Source organism: Lynx canadensis, chromosome E1 (assembly GCF_007474595.2).
Source record: "Lynx canadensis isolate LIC74 chromosome E1, mLynCan4.pri.v2, whole genome shotgun sequence".
NCBI classification, from domain to species: Eukaryota; Metazoa; Chordata; class Mammalia; order Carnivora; family Felidae; genus Lynx; species Lynx canadensis.
In genome coordinates this window covers 57,383,685-57,403,066 of record NC_044316.2, presented here as the reverse complement: position 1 = coordinate 57,403,066, position 19,382 = coordinate 57,383,685, and the positions used below count along the sequence as shown (strand labels likewise).

Genomic DNA, 19,382 nt, shown 5'->3' with positions numbered 1-19,382 from the left:
GGACCAAAGAGCGTGGGAACCCCGATCTTGCTGGGCGCTGGAGGATGGGCTCCAAGCAGCCCGGGGGCACTTGTAGCCAATGCTGTGGAATCAAGCCCCCCAACGGCGGCAGACCCGAGAGATTTTCAATCAGAGGCTCCCCCTGGGGTCCAGGGACCACAGACAGGTTTTGGGAATCTGTGACCCCCCTCCACCTAAAAAAAACAATGCAAAGCTGTGTGTGCACGCACGTGGGCACACATGTGCACTGTCAGACAGGGACGGACTTTTGCTTCGATCAGGACTCTCAGAGAGCCCCATGAAGACCCCAGGCTGGGGGTGCAGACTTTCCAGAGGGACCGTTTGGGCCAGGGGACAACGAGGAGGGACATCAGCATCTCTAGATTTCTATCAGCCTCTGGTTCCTTGATATGAAACCCAGGCCTTTTCCCCAACTTAATCGCACAAGGTCTCACCACGCCCCTTGGGCCCCTCCTCACACGCCGATAGCTGCTACAGGCTTCTCTGGAGCTGCCCCGGGCCGGGCTGGTCTCCATCCTGAGTCAGAACAGACAGTTCTGGAGTCTTATCGTATGGCAAAAAGGGAAGGATCTGGCCAGAGTAACGGAGCTGCGCTGTGGCAATAACAGCATTCTTGCTTGCTTCTTTCTGAGCTTCATGGACGTCACAACTGTGCATGTTTGTCATTTATCACCGCTCATCCCGAGGGCCCCTCTCTCTGGCTACCCGCGGACAGGAGATGTACAAACAGGGGTGCTGGTTTTGGGGTGTTGCGGGGAGGCACAGAGACCGCACCCCACCCCACCTGCCTTGGAAATTCCCCCCGCCACTGCCTGCCACGTGTCTGCCCGAAAGGATGAGAGTCGAGAGGAAAGGGGGTGGGTGAGCCTGACACCCACAGGCTCGCCAGGTTGCCAGCAGAGCAGAGAACGTGGAGGTGGAAGGGGAGGGAGGGCTTGGGCGCCAGTGGCCCGCTCCGCAGAGACACGGGCAGCCCAGCTGCTCCTGTGGGAACAAACGGGGGACGTGCCCTGACCCCCAGTGGGCCCTGGGGGGCTCAAGGGCACTACGATAAGATCAAGTAAACACGGCCCATTGGAGACGGCGTGTCGGCTGGCGTGGAGAAGATCCAGGAATCGCTCGTGATCTCTGGCGTGTGGTCTGAGGCCTGGCGAAACTTACAACATCCCTGGCTGCTTATCGACACGGGAAGCATGGAGATAAGCGCGTCTTCGTTTCTGTGCGCAACACGAGGAACTTTCCTGGTCAGCAGGACCCAGGCCTAGCGCCCTGACTGACCTTCCGCCGGTCGCTCGCTCTGTCCTCGGATGGCCTTCGTGGCGGGGATACTGGAGGAGAGTCCTCAGAAGTCCCGTGCCCCGGGATCTCCCTGAATGCGGAGGGAACCCTCTCCACTGCAGCACCCCGGAGGCCCAGACCTTGGGGTCCTGGACGGACACCGCGGCTCAGGGCACACGACACCGGGCGTGTGGCTTGGAAGAGAAGCTGATGCAGAGATCTGCTCCCTTTCCTTACTCCATCTGAGAACTGAAAGACAGTTATCTTGAAGATAATCCCAAGACAGAAATCCAGGGGCCCGACAGAGAGCGGGGCTCTAGAAACACACCCACACGATGACCCTCTCTTCCAGCGGCAGCTTCTCGTTCTAGCCGGCGGCCTTAAGTCCCGAGCCTGGAACGCTGCCCAACCCCAATGGGCCTTAGTTTCCTCATCTGTAAAGCAGGGATAGGCCCAGGACCTCTCCTCTGGACCCCAAGCAGCCAGATGTGTTCAGAGGACGATGCAGACATCACCCGGAGCATCTCGCCCCGCCGGGCTCGGCCGGATGCTTGTGGATATTTCCCAACAGAGGAGAGACAGAAGCCGTGCGTGGCCTCACCACACTACAGGTCACACTGTCCTGTGCCCTCAAGCCACACTCAGGGGGAAACCACGCTGTCAGGGCTTTTTGTATCTGGGGGGACTTGGGGTTAAAGGATTGTGACTCTGTAATTGTCACACGGCTGAGGAAAGGACCGACGGAGCAGACACAAGGCCCGAGAGTGTTCGTTGCAACGGTCATGATTGTATGATCTTCCTCCTTCCCTCCTCTTGGGTTGAGCGCCCACATCTCCCCAGAGATTAGGAAAGGGATTCCTCCTATCTCTTGAGGCAGAAACCAGGAGGGTGACGGGTGCTGATAGTAAAGGTGGCAGTCAGGACCTGGGGTTTCCCAAGATGTCCATGTGACACAGAAGGCTCAGAGGCGTGGGGAGTTCCAGAGAAAGGGAACTGCGGTCTGAGCACCTCCTGGGCACACAGCCCGCAGCTCAAGCCAACGGACAAATGGGCAAAATTTCTCAAGGCCAGTTCAGCCCTCAGTGAAAGAAATAAAATCTGTCACCCAAACCCAGAGCTAGTCAGGCCCTAATGCTCTTGTCACCCACTTCATTGTTGCTTTGACACGGTAAGTAGGAAAGCCACGTTGGGCAAGCCAGGGATGGTCTTGCAGACTATTTGAGCACCCCCCGAGCAACCGAGGCAGAAGGCTCCCGATCCAGCAAATATCTTCCCGTTGGAAAGTCCTGGCCAGCGCTGAGGACAAGAGTCATGGCCAAAACAAAACAAAACAAACATTGACAAATCAGAACCCAAAGCCAGCAGCACTGCTTGGGGAGATTTCATCAGCCCAGTGATGGGCAGAGGCCAGGGCCAACCAGAACCATGAACCCCCACACCCCCAAGGTCTCTCTCTTCGGTTCCCAAATGAGTTACAGGTCACGCCCATTCTGGAATTCCCTGGGAGCTCACACCTCCCACACAAGGATGTCTGGGCCAAACACCAGGGCTTCCTAAACATTCCCCAGGGGCCCCACATTCTCAGACAAGGGCAGCTCATGGGATGTAAAACCCAGAGACTCACGGGGGAAGAGAACATTCCCTAGAATCCCTGCCCAGAAGACAGCACATTCTATGTCCTCTGTTGGCAATCCCTTCTCTCTCCCTGGGCATATCCACTGCGGCTCTCTCTGTTTTCTCATCACGGGGAGAAAGCCATGTGACCTCGGTTAACGTCTCTAAGGCGCTCGGTGCCAGATACGCACAGCCTGTCATTAGGAGCGCTGTGATTTTTTTTTTTCCCCACTGTGGCCCCAACATTCCGCCTCTCCCAGCTATTTTGGGCCAGGCTGCCCAGTCATCCCACAAGGGCAGAGACTGGTATTGTGAACTTCTGAATTCAGGCTCGGATGCTGGCGTCCCACTGCCAAAGGGTGGGGGGGGAAGGCGTCTCTGTGGACATTGGAGGGTGAAGCTGAGATGGAAACTTGGCGGCCAGACCCAGCCTCCCTGGCCGCGGGCCCAAGCTCGTTGCTCCTGGATGGCAGTGCCCGCGTTCTGGAAGGCTGGGGGGCAGGTGGGGATCAGGGCTGCAAGGACAGAACAGGGCCATCTGCTGCTCTGCGGCCCTCACACCTCCTCTGTCGGAGGAGGACAAGCCTTCCTCTGGCAGGTCCCCCTTGGACTCGACGCAGAGACGGGCGGCCAGGGAGACCTTACGTGCTTTCCGACTCTCAGCAGGCATTTAACGCCCCATGCCTCGGTTTCCCCACTGCTCAGTCTTAGAACTTCCTTTTCAGCACTTTCAGAGACGTGCACAGACGGAACCATCGGGCAGCATTTTGCCTGCTAGATAAAATGGGAGGGCCCCCTGGTGGACCACACGAGCCTAAGCCTTAACCGCGCAATGAGTGAGTGAGGCTGTGAGTAAACACACGGTGGATGATTAAAGGGAAGAATTTTCAGTCTTTTATGTAGAGCCACAGGAACAAAAGGAGGAGAAAAGCTCCAGAAAAAGGCCATGGCGAAGTCTCCAATGTTGCAAAGGAGGGAAGGGGGATTCAAATCGCAGGAGGTGCCCACGAAAAGCAGTTTCCCGGCACCGCCTGTCAGGAAGGCAGGAAGGCAGGGTCTATTCACCAGGGGATGCAAACGCCCTCTGACCTAGAAATCTTCCTTCCAGGAATTATCCTGCAGATAGACTTGGTGCTGTGCTCAAAGAAGCAAGTTCAAGGATATGCCCTGAAGCATTGTTGTAATGTAAAGATCACAGATATCCAAAGGGACGGCATTGGGGACCTGGTAAATAAGTAACAGGACATTCCCCACAGCGGAATACTATGCAGCTGTTTAGAGAAGGGAACACCTCTCTACGGAACCATACGGAAAAAGCCGTGTTGTGAAGAGAAAACTTACAAACCTCATTGAAAAACATTAACAAAGACCTAAGTAAATGGAAAGGCAAACCGTGTTCTGGGTAGAAGGTTCAACATCAGAGAAATCTCAGTTCTCTCTGAATTAATTTATGGATCTAAAGCGATTCCATTCAAAACCCCAAAAGTGAAGGGTGGATGGAATGTAGGAGGGAGGTGAGGGGGAATTGTCCTACAGCACATGAAGGTTTATTCTTTTTTTAAATTTTTTAATGTTTACTTTATTTTTGAGAGAGAGAGAGAGACAAAGTGTGAGTGGGGGAAGGGCAGAGAGAGAGGGAGACACCGAATCCCAAGCAGGCTCCAGGCTCCCAGCCGTCAGCACGGAGACCGACGCGGGGCTTGAACTTGGGAATGGCAAGATCGTGACTAGAGCGGAAGTCAGACGCGTAACCGACTGAGCCACCCAGGCGCCCGAAAGGTGAGAGAGGTAAGAATAAGAACAGTAGTATTGGAGTGCAGATAAAAGCAACTATACTGATACGACATCATAGAAAGTCCTGAACAGACCCATGTGTATACGGAAACTTGATCAGGGCAACAAATGGCATTGCATACGTGCTAGTGGGGGAAAGAATGGATTATTTCCTAAAAATAACACTGAAATGTTGGGGCATCTGCAGAAGAAGGAATATAAATGGGGGGGGGGGGAACCATAAGAAAGGTAACACAACTTCTCAGCAATCCAGACAATGAGAAGACATTTAATGCCATCAGATTGGCAAAATGAATACACCTGATAATATCTGTGGAGCGACGGGATCTCCCATCCATTGCATATAGTTTTATTTCATTTTTGTACAAGTTATAACAGGCATATATATTGTTGAGGGATGCATATCTATACGCTAAAATTATAAGATAAAGGATGTGAGTGATTCAAGACTGCAGTCACCTCTTGGGGTGGGCGGGGTTGGGAAGAGGGAAGAGTATGGAGAGCTTTCAGGATAGCAGGGCCAGCGTTTTCTTTCTCAAGCTGGAAGGCATATGTAGATACAGATAGTTCGGTAAATGCAAGGTTTGAAAATCATTTAAAAATAATAGTAATATATGATATGTAGTTAGGACTCAGTTTAGCACAACGGGAAACAAGTGAATTCCAGAAGGGTTTGTCCCCTTTCCACCCCCCGCCCCCAAAATGCAGAACCGACTGTTTAGCAAATTCCATTCGGCTTTTTAAAAAGGTAATTTAGGGGGCGCCTGGGTGGCGCAGTCGGTTAAGCGTCCGACTTCAGCCAGGTCACGATCTCGCGGTCCGCGAGGTCGAGCCCCGCGTCGGGCTCTGGGCTGATGGCTCAGAGCCTGGAGCCTGTTTCCGATTCTGTGTCTCCCTCTCTCTCTGCCCCTCCCCCGTTCATGCTCTGTCTCTCTCTGTCTCAAAAATAAATAAAATGTTAAAAAAAAATTTAAAAAAAAAAAAAAAGGTAATTTAGGGGCGCCTGGGTGGCTCAGTCGGTTGGGCATCCGACTTCAGCTCAGGTCACGATCTCGCAGTCCGTGAGTTCGAGCCCCGCGTCGGGCTCTGGGCTGATGGCTCAGAGCCTGCAGCCTGCTTCCGATTCTGTGTCTCCCTCTCTCTCTGCCCCTCCCCTGTTCATGCTCTGTCTCTCTCTGTCTCAAAAATAAATAAACGTTAAAAAAAATAAAAAAAATATTTAAAAAGGTAATTTAACGGTATGTGTTCATGATTTGTTTGTGCGTCCCGAAATACCTCTGACAATAACCACGAGAAACTAGTAATAGTGATCGCCTCTGGGCAAGGAATGCAGAACAGCGGTGAGAGGGTTATTATTACCGGACACCATTTACAGAATCTGAATTTTTCTCTCGCGACTGTTACCTAATGCGAGGCTCCCCCGGGACGGATGGGTGATTGCGCGCACGCAGAGGCTGGAGGTGCAGACCCGCAGCTCTGACCCTCGCCTAGCTCTCAGCTCTCGTGGGACACTTCACTGCTACCAGGCTTTTTTCATGACTGCTAAAATGGGCATCTTTGCAGGACTTGGGGGTGGAGGGCAGGGATGTCCATTAAAATAGCTCAGGGGCCAAGGAGGGGACCAGAGCAACAGGACGAACTGGATACCCTTATTTGGGACACTCCAGCCTGCAGACCTGAGCCCAGATCTTTAGTTTGGAACCCGAGCAGCTTTCCAACGTGGCGGATTAGAAGGGCGCAGGAGAGAGGGGCTCTCTCTGATGAGGGTGGCAGGAAGGGGTCCGCGCTCCCCCGCCTCCTGGGAGACCACAAAGGTCGAGAGGGCCAGGCAAGAGGTCCTCAAATCTCGGCTGGAGAACTGATAGCCGCCTCCCGCCGTTGCTCCGCCAGCGTTCCGCTACAAAGCGGTAGAAATGGCCTGCGGCTCCGGCAGCGCGGAGGTCTGCCCCGGCCCTCGCCCCGGCCCTCGCCCCGGCCCTCGCCCCGGCCCTCGCCCCGGCCCTCGCCCCGGCCCTCGCCCCGGCCCTCGCCCCGGCCCTCGCCCCGGCTCGCTGAGCAGTAAAAACTACAACTCCCAGCAGCCCCCGCCCGCGCCCGCGCTGGCGCGCAGCCGCGGAGCCGAGGCTGCCGGGAGCGCGTCCCAGAGACCCGGCGAGCGAGCCGGGCGGAAGTCGCCGCCCGCTGGGTCCCGGCCCTGCCGCAGCGAGGCCCAGCCGCCCGCGGGCCCCGGAGCCAGGCCGCACCGGGTGAGTGACAGCTGCACCCGTAGCCGCCGCGCCCTTCCTCGCGACCGGCCCGTTCCGCCGCCCTCTCACCCCGCCGCGTCCTGCCCGTGGCCCTCAGACTCCGAGGACGGTCCCCTTCTTCCGACGGGCGGCGGACACTCCACGCTCCGACTTGTGAGACACCTACCTGACAGACTTGCAGGACCCTCACTGGCTGACTAGTGCGGGACTCCAATCCCTTCCGACTCGTGGGACCCACACCCTCTCCGACTCTCAGGACACCTCCCCCCTCTGACTCGTGGGACCCACACCCTCTCCAACTCTCAGGACACCTCTCCCCTCTGACTCGCGGGACTCATTCCCCCCTCCAAGTCTCAGGACACATCCCCCCTCTGGTGCGACACACCTCTTCCCTCTGACTCGTGGGGACTTACCCCCTCCAACTCTCAGGACACCTCTCCCCTCTGACTAGTGCAGGACACCTCCCCCTTCTGACTAGTGTGGGACATCACCACTTCTGACCCTGCAGGACACGTTCCTTTCCTGACTCACGTGGGACAGCTGTCCCTGAGCGCGATCCCTTCCTGCCCCACCGCGATCTGCCCTTTCGATGATTGCCTGGCCTCTCCTCCCCTCTCAGACTGGCACTTTAGCGCACCTGCAGGAGGCCAGCCCCCCCCAACCCAGGCCTTCCTCTCCTTCCCCTCAGCCCAGCTCACCTTCGTTCCTTTTGCACCCAAGCTGTCCACCACCCTCCTCCCCCTCCCCCCTGTGGCCTGACCCTCTCATCCCTGGGTTCCTCCACCCCTGTTGCTTGGGGCTTTTCCTTTGCCCTCCGTGTCGCCAGGCCTGGCAGGCCCCTAGCGCTCGCAGTCCCTCTTCTGTCTGCCAGATACACCTTTCTCGCGAGCACCTTAGTGTCCCCAGGAAACCAGTGTCTCGGCTCCATCTGTCATTCTTATCTCTTGGTATGTGCTCGCCGTCTCTCCCTACCACGTTTCCAACAGCGCAGAGGTTTGGGAACAGGCGTCTGCCGACGTCCACCGACTCTCGCTGGCTGTTCAGGGCAAGGACCCAAACTTGGCAGAAGCATGGCGTCACCTTCAGGAACCTAGAGTCTCTGCAGCCCCCCCCCCCCTTGCCCCTCCTCGTAGGAGCTGTGTGGGAAAGACCTTTCTGGGCGGGCTGCAGCCCCCCACCCCAGCTCCTGGCCCCACCCCACAGGCCTCAGCGGCACAGTCCAGCCGGAGCCCGCGGGCACAGCGGGGCTCCTTCCAGAGCAGCCAGTGGCCTCCCCGGGCCCCTCCCTGATGGCCTCAATGAGCCTTCTATTCAGGCCTGGGGGCCGTGCTGAAAGATACATTGACCAGCCGGGCCTCTGCCGTCAGGACCCGGGAGGGGCGTCTCCTCCTGTGCCGGCCCAAGCGTCCTCCGGGAGGGGACTCAGGTGAAGCGCGGATTTGTTCAGGCGCTGTTAGGCGGCCACGGGAGTGGTCTCCAGACAGAGGAGTCTCAGTCCTGTCGCGGTTTTCCGTCCGGGTCAGCCGGATCGCAGAAAGCGTGTTGTGTGGCAGGGTGGTGGAGAAAGTCACATACTTACAGGTGTGTGGGTGCCCCACCGTGTCCCCCGCGATCCCTCGGTTGAGGTGGACGTCTGAGTATTTGGTGCCTTGTGTTAGTTGAAAGCCCTGTTCCCCCAAAAACTGTACCCCAGACGCAGTTCCGGCCATACTTCCGTGGCCCCCAACCGTGTAGCAAATGTTGGTTTAAGCAATTGATAATTGAGGAAATGTTTACCCGCCAGCCTAACTGCACGTAATCCGCCGTGCTTCCCTTGAGCCACCGAGGGAGTGAGGACGGACCCGAGTGTGACAGGTCCAGCTCCCTGCGTGTGGCCACGAGGCAACCTCGTGCAGGCTCACAAATACAGCCCCTTCCATCGCACTCGTAAGACCTTCTGAGCGGCTATGTGGCGGGCCTCGTGGCAACCATATAGGGTGGGTCTATAGATGCTCTAGTGTTTTCTTGTTCAGAAACGGGACGGCCCCGCTCTGAGAATGTGGTCCAGAGTCCTGAAATGGATCCGCACCGGGACAGAGAAGCCGTTGCTGTGTTGCGTAGACATTTGTGGAACGGTACCTGGGATACTGGAAGGAAAATCCAGAAAGTACTGCCCTCCTTTCGCGAGTGCTCCGGACCGTGGAGGTTTTCTGGAAGGCTCTGCTTAAACGGCAACACTAAGGGAACGTAAAACGTTTGTTTTGATGTTTCGGGACTTGTTGATTTTCCTTCTTGTGAGACGAAGACAACTACTTAGAAAAAAAGAAATCCTGATAATAGAGCGATCTGGGAGTATGTTCGGTTTTCTCTTTTTGTCTGCGTTTCCTTTGAATCCTCCTTGTTTATCTGTAATACGTGCAGTAATGAAATGGAACTCGCTGCTCGGGGTTCCTATGCAGAGCGCAGTTCTCATCCGTGGGAACAGGCCATGGGAATAAGGCAGGAGCGGGGACCCAGATGGCATTGTGCCGACACCGGGTGACAGTGTGGATGTGAGTGTCAGATCAGAGCGCATCCAGAATGGCTTCAGGGGGTCCGGCAGGGCTGACCGCTGGCTGCATCTTGGGAGCCGGGCACCAGCAGAGCAGGAGAGAAGATGGGTTCGGGCAGGTGCGACCCCACCGTCTACAGGAGCAGGCCGTGATTTGGGTGGATGGTGGGATTTTTATTGTGTCCCCTTATCTTCAGGCTCTCTGATAACGAGTAGCGTTGTTTGGGACGTTGCTTTCAACCGGTAGGGTAACTTTTGCTGAAATTGCTCCTGATGGTATGAGTTCATCACACACGGCCCTACAGCGATGCAGTAAATACAGGCTCTGAGGCTGTGTGTGGAGGGTCCTGGCCCCTGGGAAGCTCAGGCTTCTTTCCCTGTCTCCCTTCTTGTGGCCGGCAGAATGATGGCCCCCCAAGATGTCCACATCGTGACCCCCAGAACCTGCAGGTGTATTATGTGGCAGAGGGGGCCGAAGGTAGCAGATGGAATGAAGGGTGCCAGTCAGCTGACCTTGAAATGGGAGGCGCATCCTGGATGACCCAGGTGGGCCCAGCCTAGTCCCAGGGCCACAGAGCAAGTGGACGCAGAGACAGGAGAGCAGGGGGGAGGGCGTGCGAGGCTCAGAGAGATGCGGCGTTGCTGCTTTGAGGATGAGCAGGGGCCGCACGCAAGGGACACAGGCATCTCTGGAAGCCGGAACCATCTGGGAAGAGGCTTCTCCCTGGAGCCTCTGAGGGAAGGGAGCCCTGGATTTTAGCCCAGCGGGACCCGTCAGACTTCTGTCCCGCAGGCCTGTGACATAAGTGTGCAGTGTTGAAGCACCACACCTGCCCGGAGTGGTCACAGCAGCCACAGAAGCTCGCTTCTCTCGGGTAGTTGACTATAAACAAAAACAGGGCTGAAAAAGAAGTTGTTCTGAGGTGTATTTAACCTGACTCAGGAGGCAGCCGTGAGTGCCTGCTGTATGCAGAGAAAGGGGGTGGGAGACCTGACCCGGGAGGCAGCCGTGAGTGCCTGCTGTATGCAGAGAAAGGGGGTGGGAGACCTGACCCGAGAGGCAGCTGTGAGTGCCTGCTGTATGCAAAGAAAGGGGGTGGGAGATGCAGAATTTAGTAGGATCCAGAGTGTCGGCCTTTAAGGAAATGATCTGGGAGGAGGGCCTCAGTCCCTAAAGCACATGCTTGGCCGCTGTGACTTTTTCCTTCCTGGTTTCCTTGTGCCTCTCACCCCGTCCAAATTTGAAGTGTGGTTTCCTTGCTGAGTGCAAGGCGGAAGAATGCCGTGAGCCAGGTAACGCTTTCCAGGAGCCCGGCCCCAGGGGGTGTTCGACATTCGCTTCCCTGACTCTCCCGGCACTTCTGGAGTCCCGGAGCCCGCCAGCCCTCGCCTCTGTCTTTGTCACTCCGAGGAGCTCAGGGCCGGCAGCCTCCGCTCTTTTCTCCAACCGGGAGGTGCGGTGGGCAGCGAGCTCCCCCCTGCTGCCCGGACGTGCGCCCTCTTAGGACCGTTCAGTTCCGAGACCGGGGCCGTGCTGGGGGAGGGGAGGCAGCCACTGTGCAGGGGTGAGGCAGCGCCTGAGCCTAGATCCTGGAAGGGCGGAGGTTTGCTCTGGCAGCTGCAGCTAAACCTGTTCGTTCTGCCACCTGTCACACACCTGTCCTGAGGGAAGCGGGGAAAGAGTCCCTCTTGGCTGTGGGCTCTGTCGGGAGTGGCCGCGCCTGTCGTCTCAGCTTTATGTAGAGTCCTGTCGCGGCCTGAGGATGGCGTGAGAAGGTAGGGGTGGCCGCTCCCTCCTGGGGCTCGGGCGGGAGCGTCTCCCTCGCAGGGTCCGGAGTCCAGGGACCCACTTGGGAGTGGACAGACCCCGGGTCACACCGTGTCGCTCAGGCCTGTGTTACAAGGAAGTGCTGGCGACAGAAACCAGAGATGTGGGCGAGGTAGCGAGCCGTTCTTGGTGCCCGTCTAAGAGAGAGGGGGTGGGGAAGGAAAGGAGGATTGGAGCCCCCTGTGGGGGGGGGGGGGTTTGTCCCCCCGGGTGGCTCTTTCCCGGGACCTCTCCCGGCGGTGTGGCTGGCGCAGGAGAAGGGAGGCCAGCAGGGGTGCGGCCCCCGGGTTTCCAAAGGGAGATCCGGAACAGGCGAGCGTGGCCAGCCAGGGATTGTGCGACATTTTGCCGTAGCATCTAGGTTCTAACTTTCCTGATTGTGTAGGATCAGCCCATTATGCCGCAGACGGTGGGGTTGACGACCTGGTTGTCACGATAAAGCAAACATTTAAACGGTGTAGAGCTTTGAGGAGCGCGGGCAAGGAGAGAGCCTCACCCGGGCCCTCTCCCGGGAGCGGCTCTGTCCGTTTCGCTGTTGCCCTCGTGGCGCGTTTCTCTTGGGGTTCATGGCTGCACATTTGGGGTTGTGGTGGTGGATGGAGGTGGTGGTGTTTCCTTTAAATACGAACGCGAGGCCCCGCACTGCGCCAGGACACAGGCCCCATCAGTTCTGAGAGTTCTGGGTGCTGAACCAGCCTGGGCTTGGGGGGGGCAAATGGAAAGACATCTGATTTTATCTCCACAAAATAAAAGTAGCTCCTAGGACACTAATGGAGGGCTGTCTTCAGAGGTTGGGTTTTGGTCCAGAGAGAAATTATTCCAGTCGTGAAGCTAAAGGGATTTTTCTGGAAGGCAGACAGAGCCCGCTGTCGTTCTCTTGTTCCCGAAAGGTGGTGGGGCCCCAGGCTCTGCCCGCCGGTCAGGGGCTGGGACTAGCCTGGCGGAGCAGAGCCCCTTCCCCCCAGGAGCTCAGCGTGGAGCCGTGGTCGCAGGGGGCAGCACAGAGGACGGCGTGGGAGGAGGTGTGTGTGTTCCTGGGGCCCTGCCGTGGCAAACTACCACAAACGTGGCTGAAAACCACACACGTTTATTCTCTCCCAACGCGGAGGCCAGAAAGCCAGTATCGGTGTCCCTGGGTCGACATCAAGGTGTGAGCTGGCGAGTGCCCCCTCCAAGGCCGTAGGGGACAACCTGGCCTGGCCTCTTCCAGCTCGGGGGCCCCAGGCACTTCTTGGCCATGGCCCCATCACTCCCCTCTCTGCCTTCGTGGTCACAGTCTCCTATCATTGTCTAATCCCCCTCTGCCTCCTTTTGTAAGGACGCTCGTGGCTGCATTTAGAGCCCACCTGGATCATCTCCCCATCCCTGGATCCTTAACTTAGTCACATCTGCAGAGTCTTTATTGACAAATCAGGGGACACTCACAGGTTCAGCGTTAGGCCTGGATATCTTCCGGTATCCACAGGAGGGAAGCTCACTGGTTGGGGAGTGGGTCCTTCACCATCGATGGGGGCAGGAGGGGAAAGGGACAGCAGAAGCATCACTATCATGGCACAGCTAGGGACCTCCAGGTGGTTCTGTGTGGTCAGAGAGGTTGGCGTCCCAGGCAGAGGCATCACGCACAGGGGTTTGGCTCAGGACTATGGAATTGTAAACAGCCCAGCGCTGCGTGCATGTGTGCGTAGGGCTGAGGAGTTTGTCCGTTAGTGGGAGAGCTTTAGGATCTAGTGAAGGACTTCAATCCACGTTCGCTTTTTCGGGGAATCGATCTGTCACTTGTGTGCAGGATGGGTCTGAGAGGGTCCAGGGCAGGGCCCGGCACACTTTCTCTGTGGAGAGACGGTCCTCGTGTTTGGCCTTGCAGGCTGTGCGGCCCTCGACCTTGCTGCCGTGCTCAGTACTTCCGGGATGGTCCAGCCGCTTCTGGTCAAGCCTACTTACACGGCTAGGCCCTCCGGGCAGGTGGGCGAAGGTGCTGGCAGAGTGAAGGGGAAGGTGGGGGGGGGGGGGAGCCGGCCACACGGCTCTGGGAAGGTGGCCCTGTTCTGTCCCGGCTTACACGTGAAGGAGCCGAGGCCCAGAGAAGCGAGCTCAGGCCTCTGATGGGTGGCGGGATGCAGGTGGGACCTGGACGGTCCGGATCCCCAGAAGGCCAAGGTGAGAGATGGCGCCAGGTGGAGGCCTTGGGGGTGGGACCCACATCCAGAGCTGGGGTGCAGACCAGACCAGTGAGGGGAGAGAAAGCGAGCTGCCTGCTCCCCAGGATGACTTCTGAGGGCTGCGAGTGCCCTCAGCCAGCTCAGCAGATTCCTGGGGGAACCCGTTCTGGTGCCCGCGGGCAGACGAGGGGGCCCAGCGGCCGGGCCTGGAGTTCGGGGCAGAGGTGCGGGCGGGGAAGGTGTGGGGAGCCCGTACTGTAGCAGTTCTGCCCCTGGAGACCGAGCCCACCTCACGGAAGGTTCAGGAGAAGAGGTGGGCTGCAGGGAAGGAGCTGCAGGCTCACTGTCCCCCTGGCAGGAGGTTCAGCCTTGTGACACGGAGCAGGACGGAGGGGCAGAGGGGGCGGAGGGGCGGAGGGGCGGCTCCTCCAGGATGGTGAGGGGCGGGGAGGGACCGAGGTGTCACAGGCTGCGGAGGGGTTCTCATCCCTCAGACACGGTATTTACTGGGTGCGTTCCGTGTACCTGAGAGTATAACGTGGGGATCAAATGGCCACTCAGATGGCTGATTTGGACACGTATGTAGATGGTGGAGAAGGAACCAGAAGCGCAGGCATGGCTGACCTACCCCCAAGAAGCAGGAGCGGGCCCCTTCTCTCCAGACCCCTTGGACCAGGGCCAGGCAGCCTGGTGCATGGGAGGGGTGGCCATGTGGGCTCTGCCCTGGGCCCCCTCGTCACCTGCAGGAAGCCAGCGGGCAGGAGATGTGACAAGATGACCAGGGGCAGGATGACGAACCAGGAATGGACAGCGGGCAGGCTAGGGGCCAGTAGGGTGACGCCTCACGATGGTGACCCCTGGCGGGCATTGTGTCCACCTCCCCTGAGGCCCGGTGTGACAGCCGGGCCGGATGCGGGGGTGTAGATCTGCAGTATGACCAAGGTGGGGCCTGGGGTGGAGTTGAGGGACTGTTGAGGACGTGGGCCTATTTTTCATTCCTTCCGCAAATATATGCCGAGTTTCCACCGTTCGCCAGGCGTGTAAGTTCACAGTGGGCAGGTCCCTGCCCCGTGGAGCCACGGCAGCGCGGAAGTGATTACGTGGGTTGCTGAGGGCCTGGGAGAGGAGGGGCAGGATGCCGTGGTAGAGAATGGGCAGGCACTCCGGGGCAGCCCCTGCGGGGTGGGCGGCCGAGTCTTTCCGGGCAGCTTTAGAAAAATCCTGAAAGGTGAGGCAGCCACGCAGAGAGGCGGGAGCGTCCTGGCGGGGGGAGACGAGCCCCGGCCAGGGTGCACGAGGGCCACGGTGCCCGGCCGGCCAGTAGAGGAGCCGGCTCAGGGAGGTGGAGGTCTGGGTGGGGGCCGTGCCGCAGTGAGGGTTTACTCCCAGAATGCGCGGCGACGCGGTGCGATCCACCCGTGTGGGTAGAGCAGGTGTCGCCGGCCGCGGGGCAGGTGGGTCACCAGACGGGAGTGGCAGCAGACGGTGTGGTTGGAGGGGGTGGGTGGCCGAACTGCCAGGTCTCTGGCTGGAGCAGATATGCTGTGCAGGGAGGGGGCGTGCCTGGGTTCTTCAAGGTGGTGGTGGTCCTCGTGCAGAAAAGGGCCTCTCCTGAGGTTCCGATGGAGATGTGGCCCCGGGCAGCAGAGAATATGGCGGCTCTCCGTCACCAGCACTATTCCTGAGGGAGGGGTTGGGGGGGAGAGAAGCTTGGGGAGAGCAAGCGAGACTTAGTTGGGAATAGTAAGTTGAGAAAGCGTTAGAATCCAGGCGGAACTGGGAACGGGAGGTGAGCGGGGGTTGAGAGCTCAGTGGCCACGTGGCAGAGGAGATGGGCTCTGGGTGGCTTGGGCCCAGCTGTGGTTTGGGAAGCCCTGGGCTTGGGTGCAGCAGAGGAGGGGCAGTGGCCGGGACCCCCGTCTCCCAGCCAGGAAGGCCTCAGCCACCAGCTCTGTGGCCACAGCTGGGCCGCTTCCCGGGGGGGCAGGGAGCCCTCGCCCAGGAGGGAGGCCTGGGACCAGCATCTGAGGTGAGGCGGGGGGCCTCCCTAGCCCACCTCCCCCGCGCAGCACCTCTGCCCCCAGGGCCCCCCTTTTCTGCACCCGACCCTACGGGCAAAACCTACACATGTGTCCAAAAGCAAGAGAAGGAAAGGGCTGGCTTCCACGTGGAACCATGGCCACGTTTTTCTACCCGCAGAGCCAGCGGCCTGTGGTGTGGATGGGAGCTCCTTGGCCCCCCCGCCGTGGGGCCGTGTGGACTGGGGTGCGGCGGGAGGGGGGGCTCGGGGTGGCGTGAAGCTGCCTGGCCCCCCGCCCTTCCCTGCTGCCACCCATTAGCAAGAGGAGCATCCGCCCCTGAAGTCACGTCGTTGGCTGTTTCGGGGCAGGAGGCAGAAGTGGCCTAGCGGTCCGGCCCGGGGACTTTCTCAGGCCGGGACTTACTGAGTGACAACTGAAGATGGAGACCGAGGGCCGCAGCCCAGAGCCGGCTCTCTGCCGATCGTCCCCAGCTTGTCCGGCGCCGCTGTGGCCACGCCAGCCAGGCTGCCGTGGTCCGTGCCGGCGACGCAAGCAGGGGGCAGGTGGTGAAGAGCCGCGGTTCCTGGCCGCCGCCCGGCTGTGGTAGTGCCCCGGGGAGTGGGCCAGGGTCCCACGGCTCCAGGCCAAGAGGGCCCGTCAGACTCTGGCCCCTCCGTCATTTGCACGAACAGAAGGGTGCCGGAGGACAGACTTTGCCAGAAACAGAAGTATTTCTGTTTGGTTTACGTCTGTCTTATACTTGTATCTGCTTATTACAGACGCCTGGCCCGGCAGGAGGCGCGCACACGTCCGCTCTGTGCCCTGTTCTAGGAGTGCAGGACTCATGAACACACTGATAGTTGTGTGCCATGATGTTGGGGGGCGGGGTGGTGACAGATGCCAAGGAAGGGGACATGGGGGCTGCTGTCGGGAGCAGAGCCCTTGGAGCGGGCTTCTCGGATGAGGTGGCATCTGATGAGAATATAGCTCAGGAGCCTGTCCTGCCCAGACCCCTCGGCTCCCCCACTCCCTCCCTCACCCTCTTTCTGAGCTTGCAAAGCGCCAGCCTCCACAGAACTCGCCCTCGCCAAGCTTTCTATCCCGCCAGTCGAGACAGAGGAGATGGAATAGTTTTGCTCTGGAAAGACTTCTCATCTTGCCGAGTAAGAGTAAACAAAGATATTGCTAGAGTCGGGTTTAATTAAGCCAAATCCTAACAGCCGCACAGCAGTGACAGTGCCGTTCCGGGTACGGCAGCCTTCAGGCCGTGCACCGTCTCGGGATTGGGAAGCCGCTGACCTCTCTCCTCTCTCTCTGGGTGCCCAGGTACCGCCTGCCCTTCGGTCTGATGCCCGTCCAGCCCTCCAACCACCTGGAATGGAATGAGTCTATGCACTCCCTCCGGATAAGTGTGGGGGGCCTTCCGGTGCTGGCGTCCATGACCAAGGCGGCAGACCCCCGCTTCCGCCCCCGCTGGAAGGTGATCCTGCCGTCCTTTGTGGGCGCCGCCGTCCTCTGGCTGCTCTACTCCCACCGCCCGCCCCCAGGCAGGCCCCCCATACCCAACGCCCACAACTGGAGGCTCGGCCAGGCACCCGCTGACCGGTACAATGACACCTACCCCCTGTCCGCCCCCCAGAGGACGCCAGGCGGGACTCGATACCGAATTGCGGTTATTGCTGACTTGGACACGGAGTCAAGAGCCCGAGAGGAAAACACCTGGTTCAGTTACCTGAAGAAGGGCCATCTGACCCTGTCAGACAGCGGGGACAAGGTGGCCGTGGAGTGGGACAAAGGCCACGAGGTCCTCGAGTCCCACCTGGCTGAGAAGGGGCGGGGCATGGAGCTCTCCGAGCTGATCGTTTTCAACGGGAGACTCTACTCTGTGGACGACCGGACAGGGGTCATCTACCAGATCGATGGCACCAAGGCCGTGCCCTGGGTGATCCTGTCCGATGGCGATGGAACCGTGGGGAAAGGTAGGTCAGGCCCTCTCCGCCTCCCGGCTTTGGCTGAGGTGTCGGGGGACAGGTTTGGGTTGACTGTCTGCCGGTCTGGTTTGTGCCCGTGTGCGGTGAACACGACCAGGAGGGACCACCGGGAAGAGCCCTGTCCCCCCTGCTTCTGGCCCCCGCCCCCGCCCCCCCCCCACCCCAAGCTGGGAGCCGAAGCCTTACGGGGCCTCGGACCAAAGCAGTTTCTAGCAGTAGGAGCTTCTTCCTAGAAGACTGGCTACGAAGCAGGCTCCTTTCTAGGACTAGTTTGAGGGCCCTGTCCACTGCTGCTCACGGTGACCCCAGGATCGAGCCCTTTCTTCCATCTTCAAAGGTGTCTTCAGAGCACGCAGGGACGACACCCTGTGAGTGTCTTACCTTTAAAGCCGTGGTGTCCAATTGCCCTCATCTTGAACGGAGACTTACTGAAAAGGTAAACTTGCGCTGCCTGGGGCTCCTTTCTGGAAACCCAGCCGAGGGAGGGTCTGCGTAGCAGCGACCGCACTTGAGTGGGATCCGTGCTCAGAAACCAGCTGTCACCCACTGCTCTGTTGAGCCAGAAAGGAGTTACCGCTTTCAGCCCGCGGGGAGCACAGAGCTAGGAGAGGGAGCCAGAGCGGGCCAGGGCCTTCCCTGGGGGAAGGGGCCGGGAGGCGCTAGGCACCGGCGGGGGAGCTGACAAAAGCCCCGCTCTCAGGCTGGGTGTGCACCCTCTAGGAAGCTAAGCACTGCGGCCTCTCTAAGGCCGGAGCAGTGGCAGCAACTAGCTGGCCCGTGGGGCGCGCCATCTGCCAGCCCTCCCCCCCCCCCCCCCCCGTGATAAAACCCCTTCCGGGCTTGCCCAAGCCTCGGGCAATTGGCAGGGAACTATCTCGGCCTGGGTTTTAGAGAAAACATTCGTTGCCCATTTCCTGCCATGGTTTGTCAGCGTTTATGGGCAACCATTATAGTTCTGTTCTTCCCTGTCGGATCAGGAAGAGAGCGGAATAATGGGAGCCTTGGGTTGCCCTGTGGTCAGGTCATCGGAAGGGACAAAAGACTGGTCAATGGAGAGGGCCTTATCTGAAAGTGACCCCGGGGGGTTGATGAGGTCCCTGAGACCACAAGGTACTCAGCGGGTCCCTCCAGAGCCACCTGCAGAGAAACATGCTGGAGGCCACAGCTCTAGGTCCTTGGGGCCGGCCAGAAGCCGGCAGAACGTGTGGGAAAGCGGGCACAGTTTAGAACAGGGGGTGCGGGGAACGGCTTTCCCACACAGCCTGAGCGCCCTGCAGCCTTCAGCTGGGCTCACAGTAAGTAAACCTGCCGAGAAGTAAACACGCTGATCAGAGCCGACTAGGAGCCCCCACCACCCCTCGTAGCTCTGGCCACTGGGGCTTCACGTCCGCTCGACGGGCGCCAGGCACGGTTGCAGAGACAGAGACCGCTCTCTGCTACAGTAACCTCTCCAGGTGCTCCCACTTGCCCGGGGTCGGGGGTGATCCCGAGGTTGGGGCACACAGCTTGAGAAACAGTTCAGGGATCAGAGGAGACTGACCAGTGGCTGCTGGGCCGTTGGGAGTTGGGGAGCAGGCGAGGCACCAGCGGCAGGAGCCATTGGAATCAGTTTAGGACAGGCTGTCCCAGCAGAGGGTCCCTAGATCCAGTGGCCAAAGAGAAGGTGACGGGTCTTGGGGACAGAGGACAGGGAGAATAGCAGGCAGAGGGCCGGTGCCCCACTGCTGGCCCTCTGGGAATGGCGCCCTGAGCCAGACTGTTCCCCGCTGTCTTGTCATCGCCTCGTGTGAGGTCCAGCATGGGTGCCCTCTGATGCCCAAGGCTGCCGGACCCCCCGCAAACCCAGGGAGCAGAGGGGTGGCTGTCATCTCAGGCGCGCCCCCTCGTCTCCTTGTCCCCA

At 59.2% G+C, this 19,382-nt stretch overlaps 1 protein-coding gene and 1 long non-coding RNA gene across 4 annotated transcripts in view; one reads left to right on the top strand and one right to left on the bottom strand.

The window, feature by feature from the left end:
- The first annotated feature begins 6,861 nt into the window (after positions 1-6,861).
- CANT1 (calcium activated nucleotidase 1) overlaps positions 6,862-19,382 on the top strand; it is a 30,381-nt gene continuing 17,860 nt past the window's right edge. For 2 of the 3 annotated variants that reach the window (XM_030294553.2, XM_030294556.1), the window contains exons 1-2: positions 6,862-6,953; positions 16,818-17,470. In XM_030294553.2, coding sequence (XP_030150413.1) covers positions 16,840-17,470 — 631 coding nt within the window. In that variant the 5' untranslated portion in view covers positions 6,862-6,953; positions 16,818-16,839. The remainder of the gene's footprint in view (positions 6,954-16,817; positions 17,471-19,382) is intronic. The other variant, XM_030294554.2, reaches the window with a different exon arrangement.
- Positions 16,672-18,295, bottom strand: LOC115500267. The gene is made up of 2 exons (XR_003964492.1): positions 17,864-18,295; positions 16,672-16,863 (listed from the first exon to the last, which is right to left on the bottom strand). It is a non-coding gene; the product is annotated as an uncharacterized LOC115500267 (long non-coding RNA).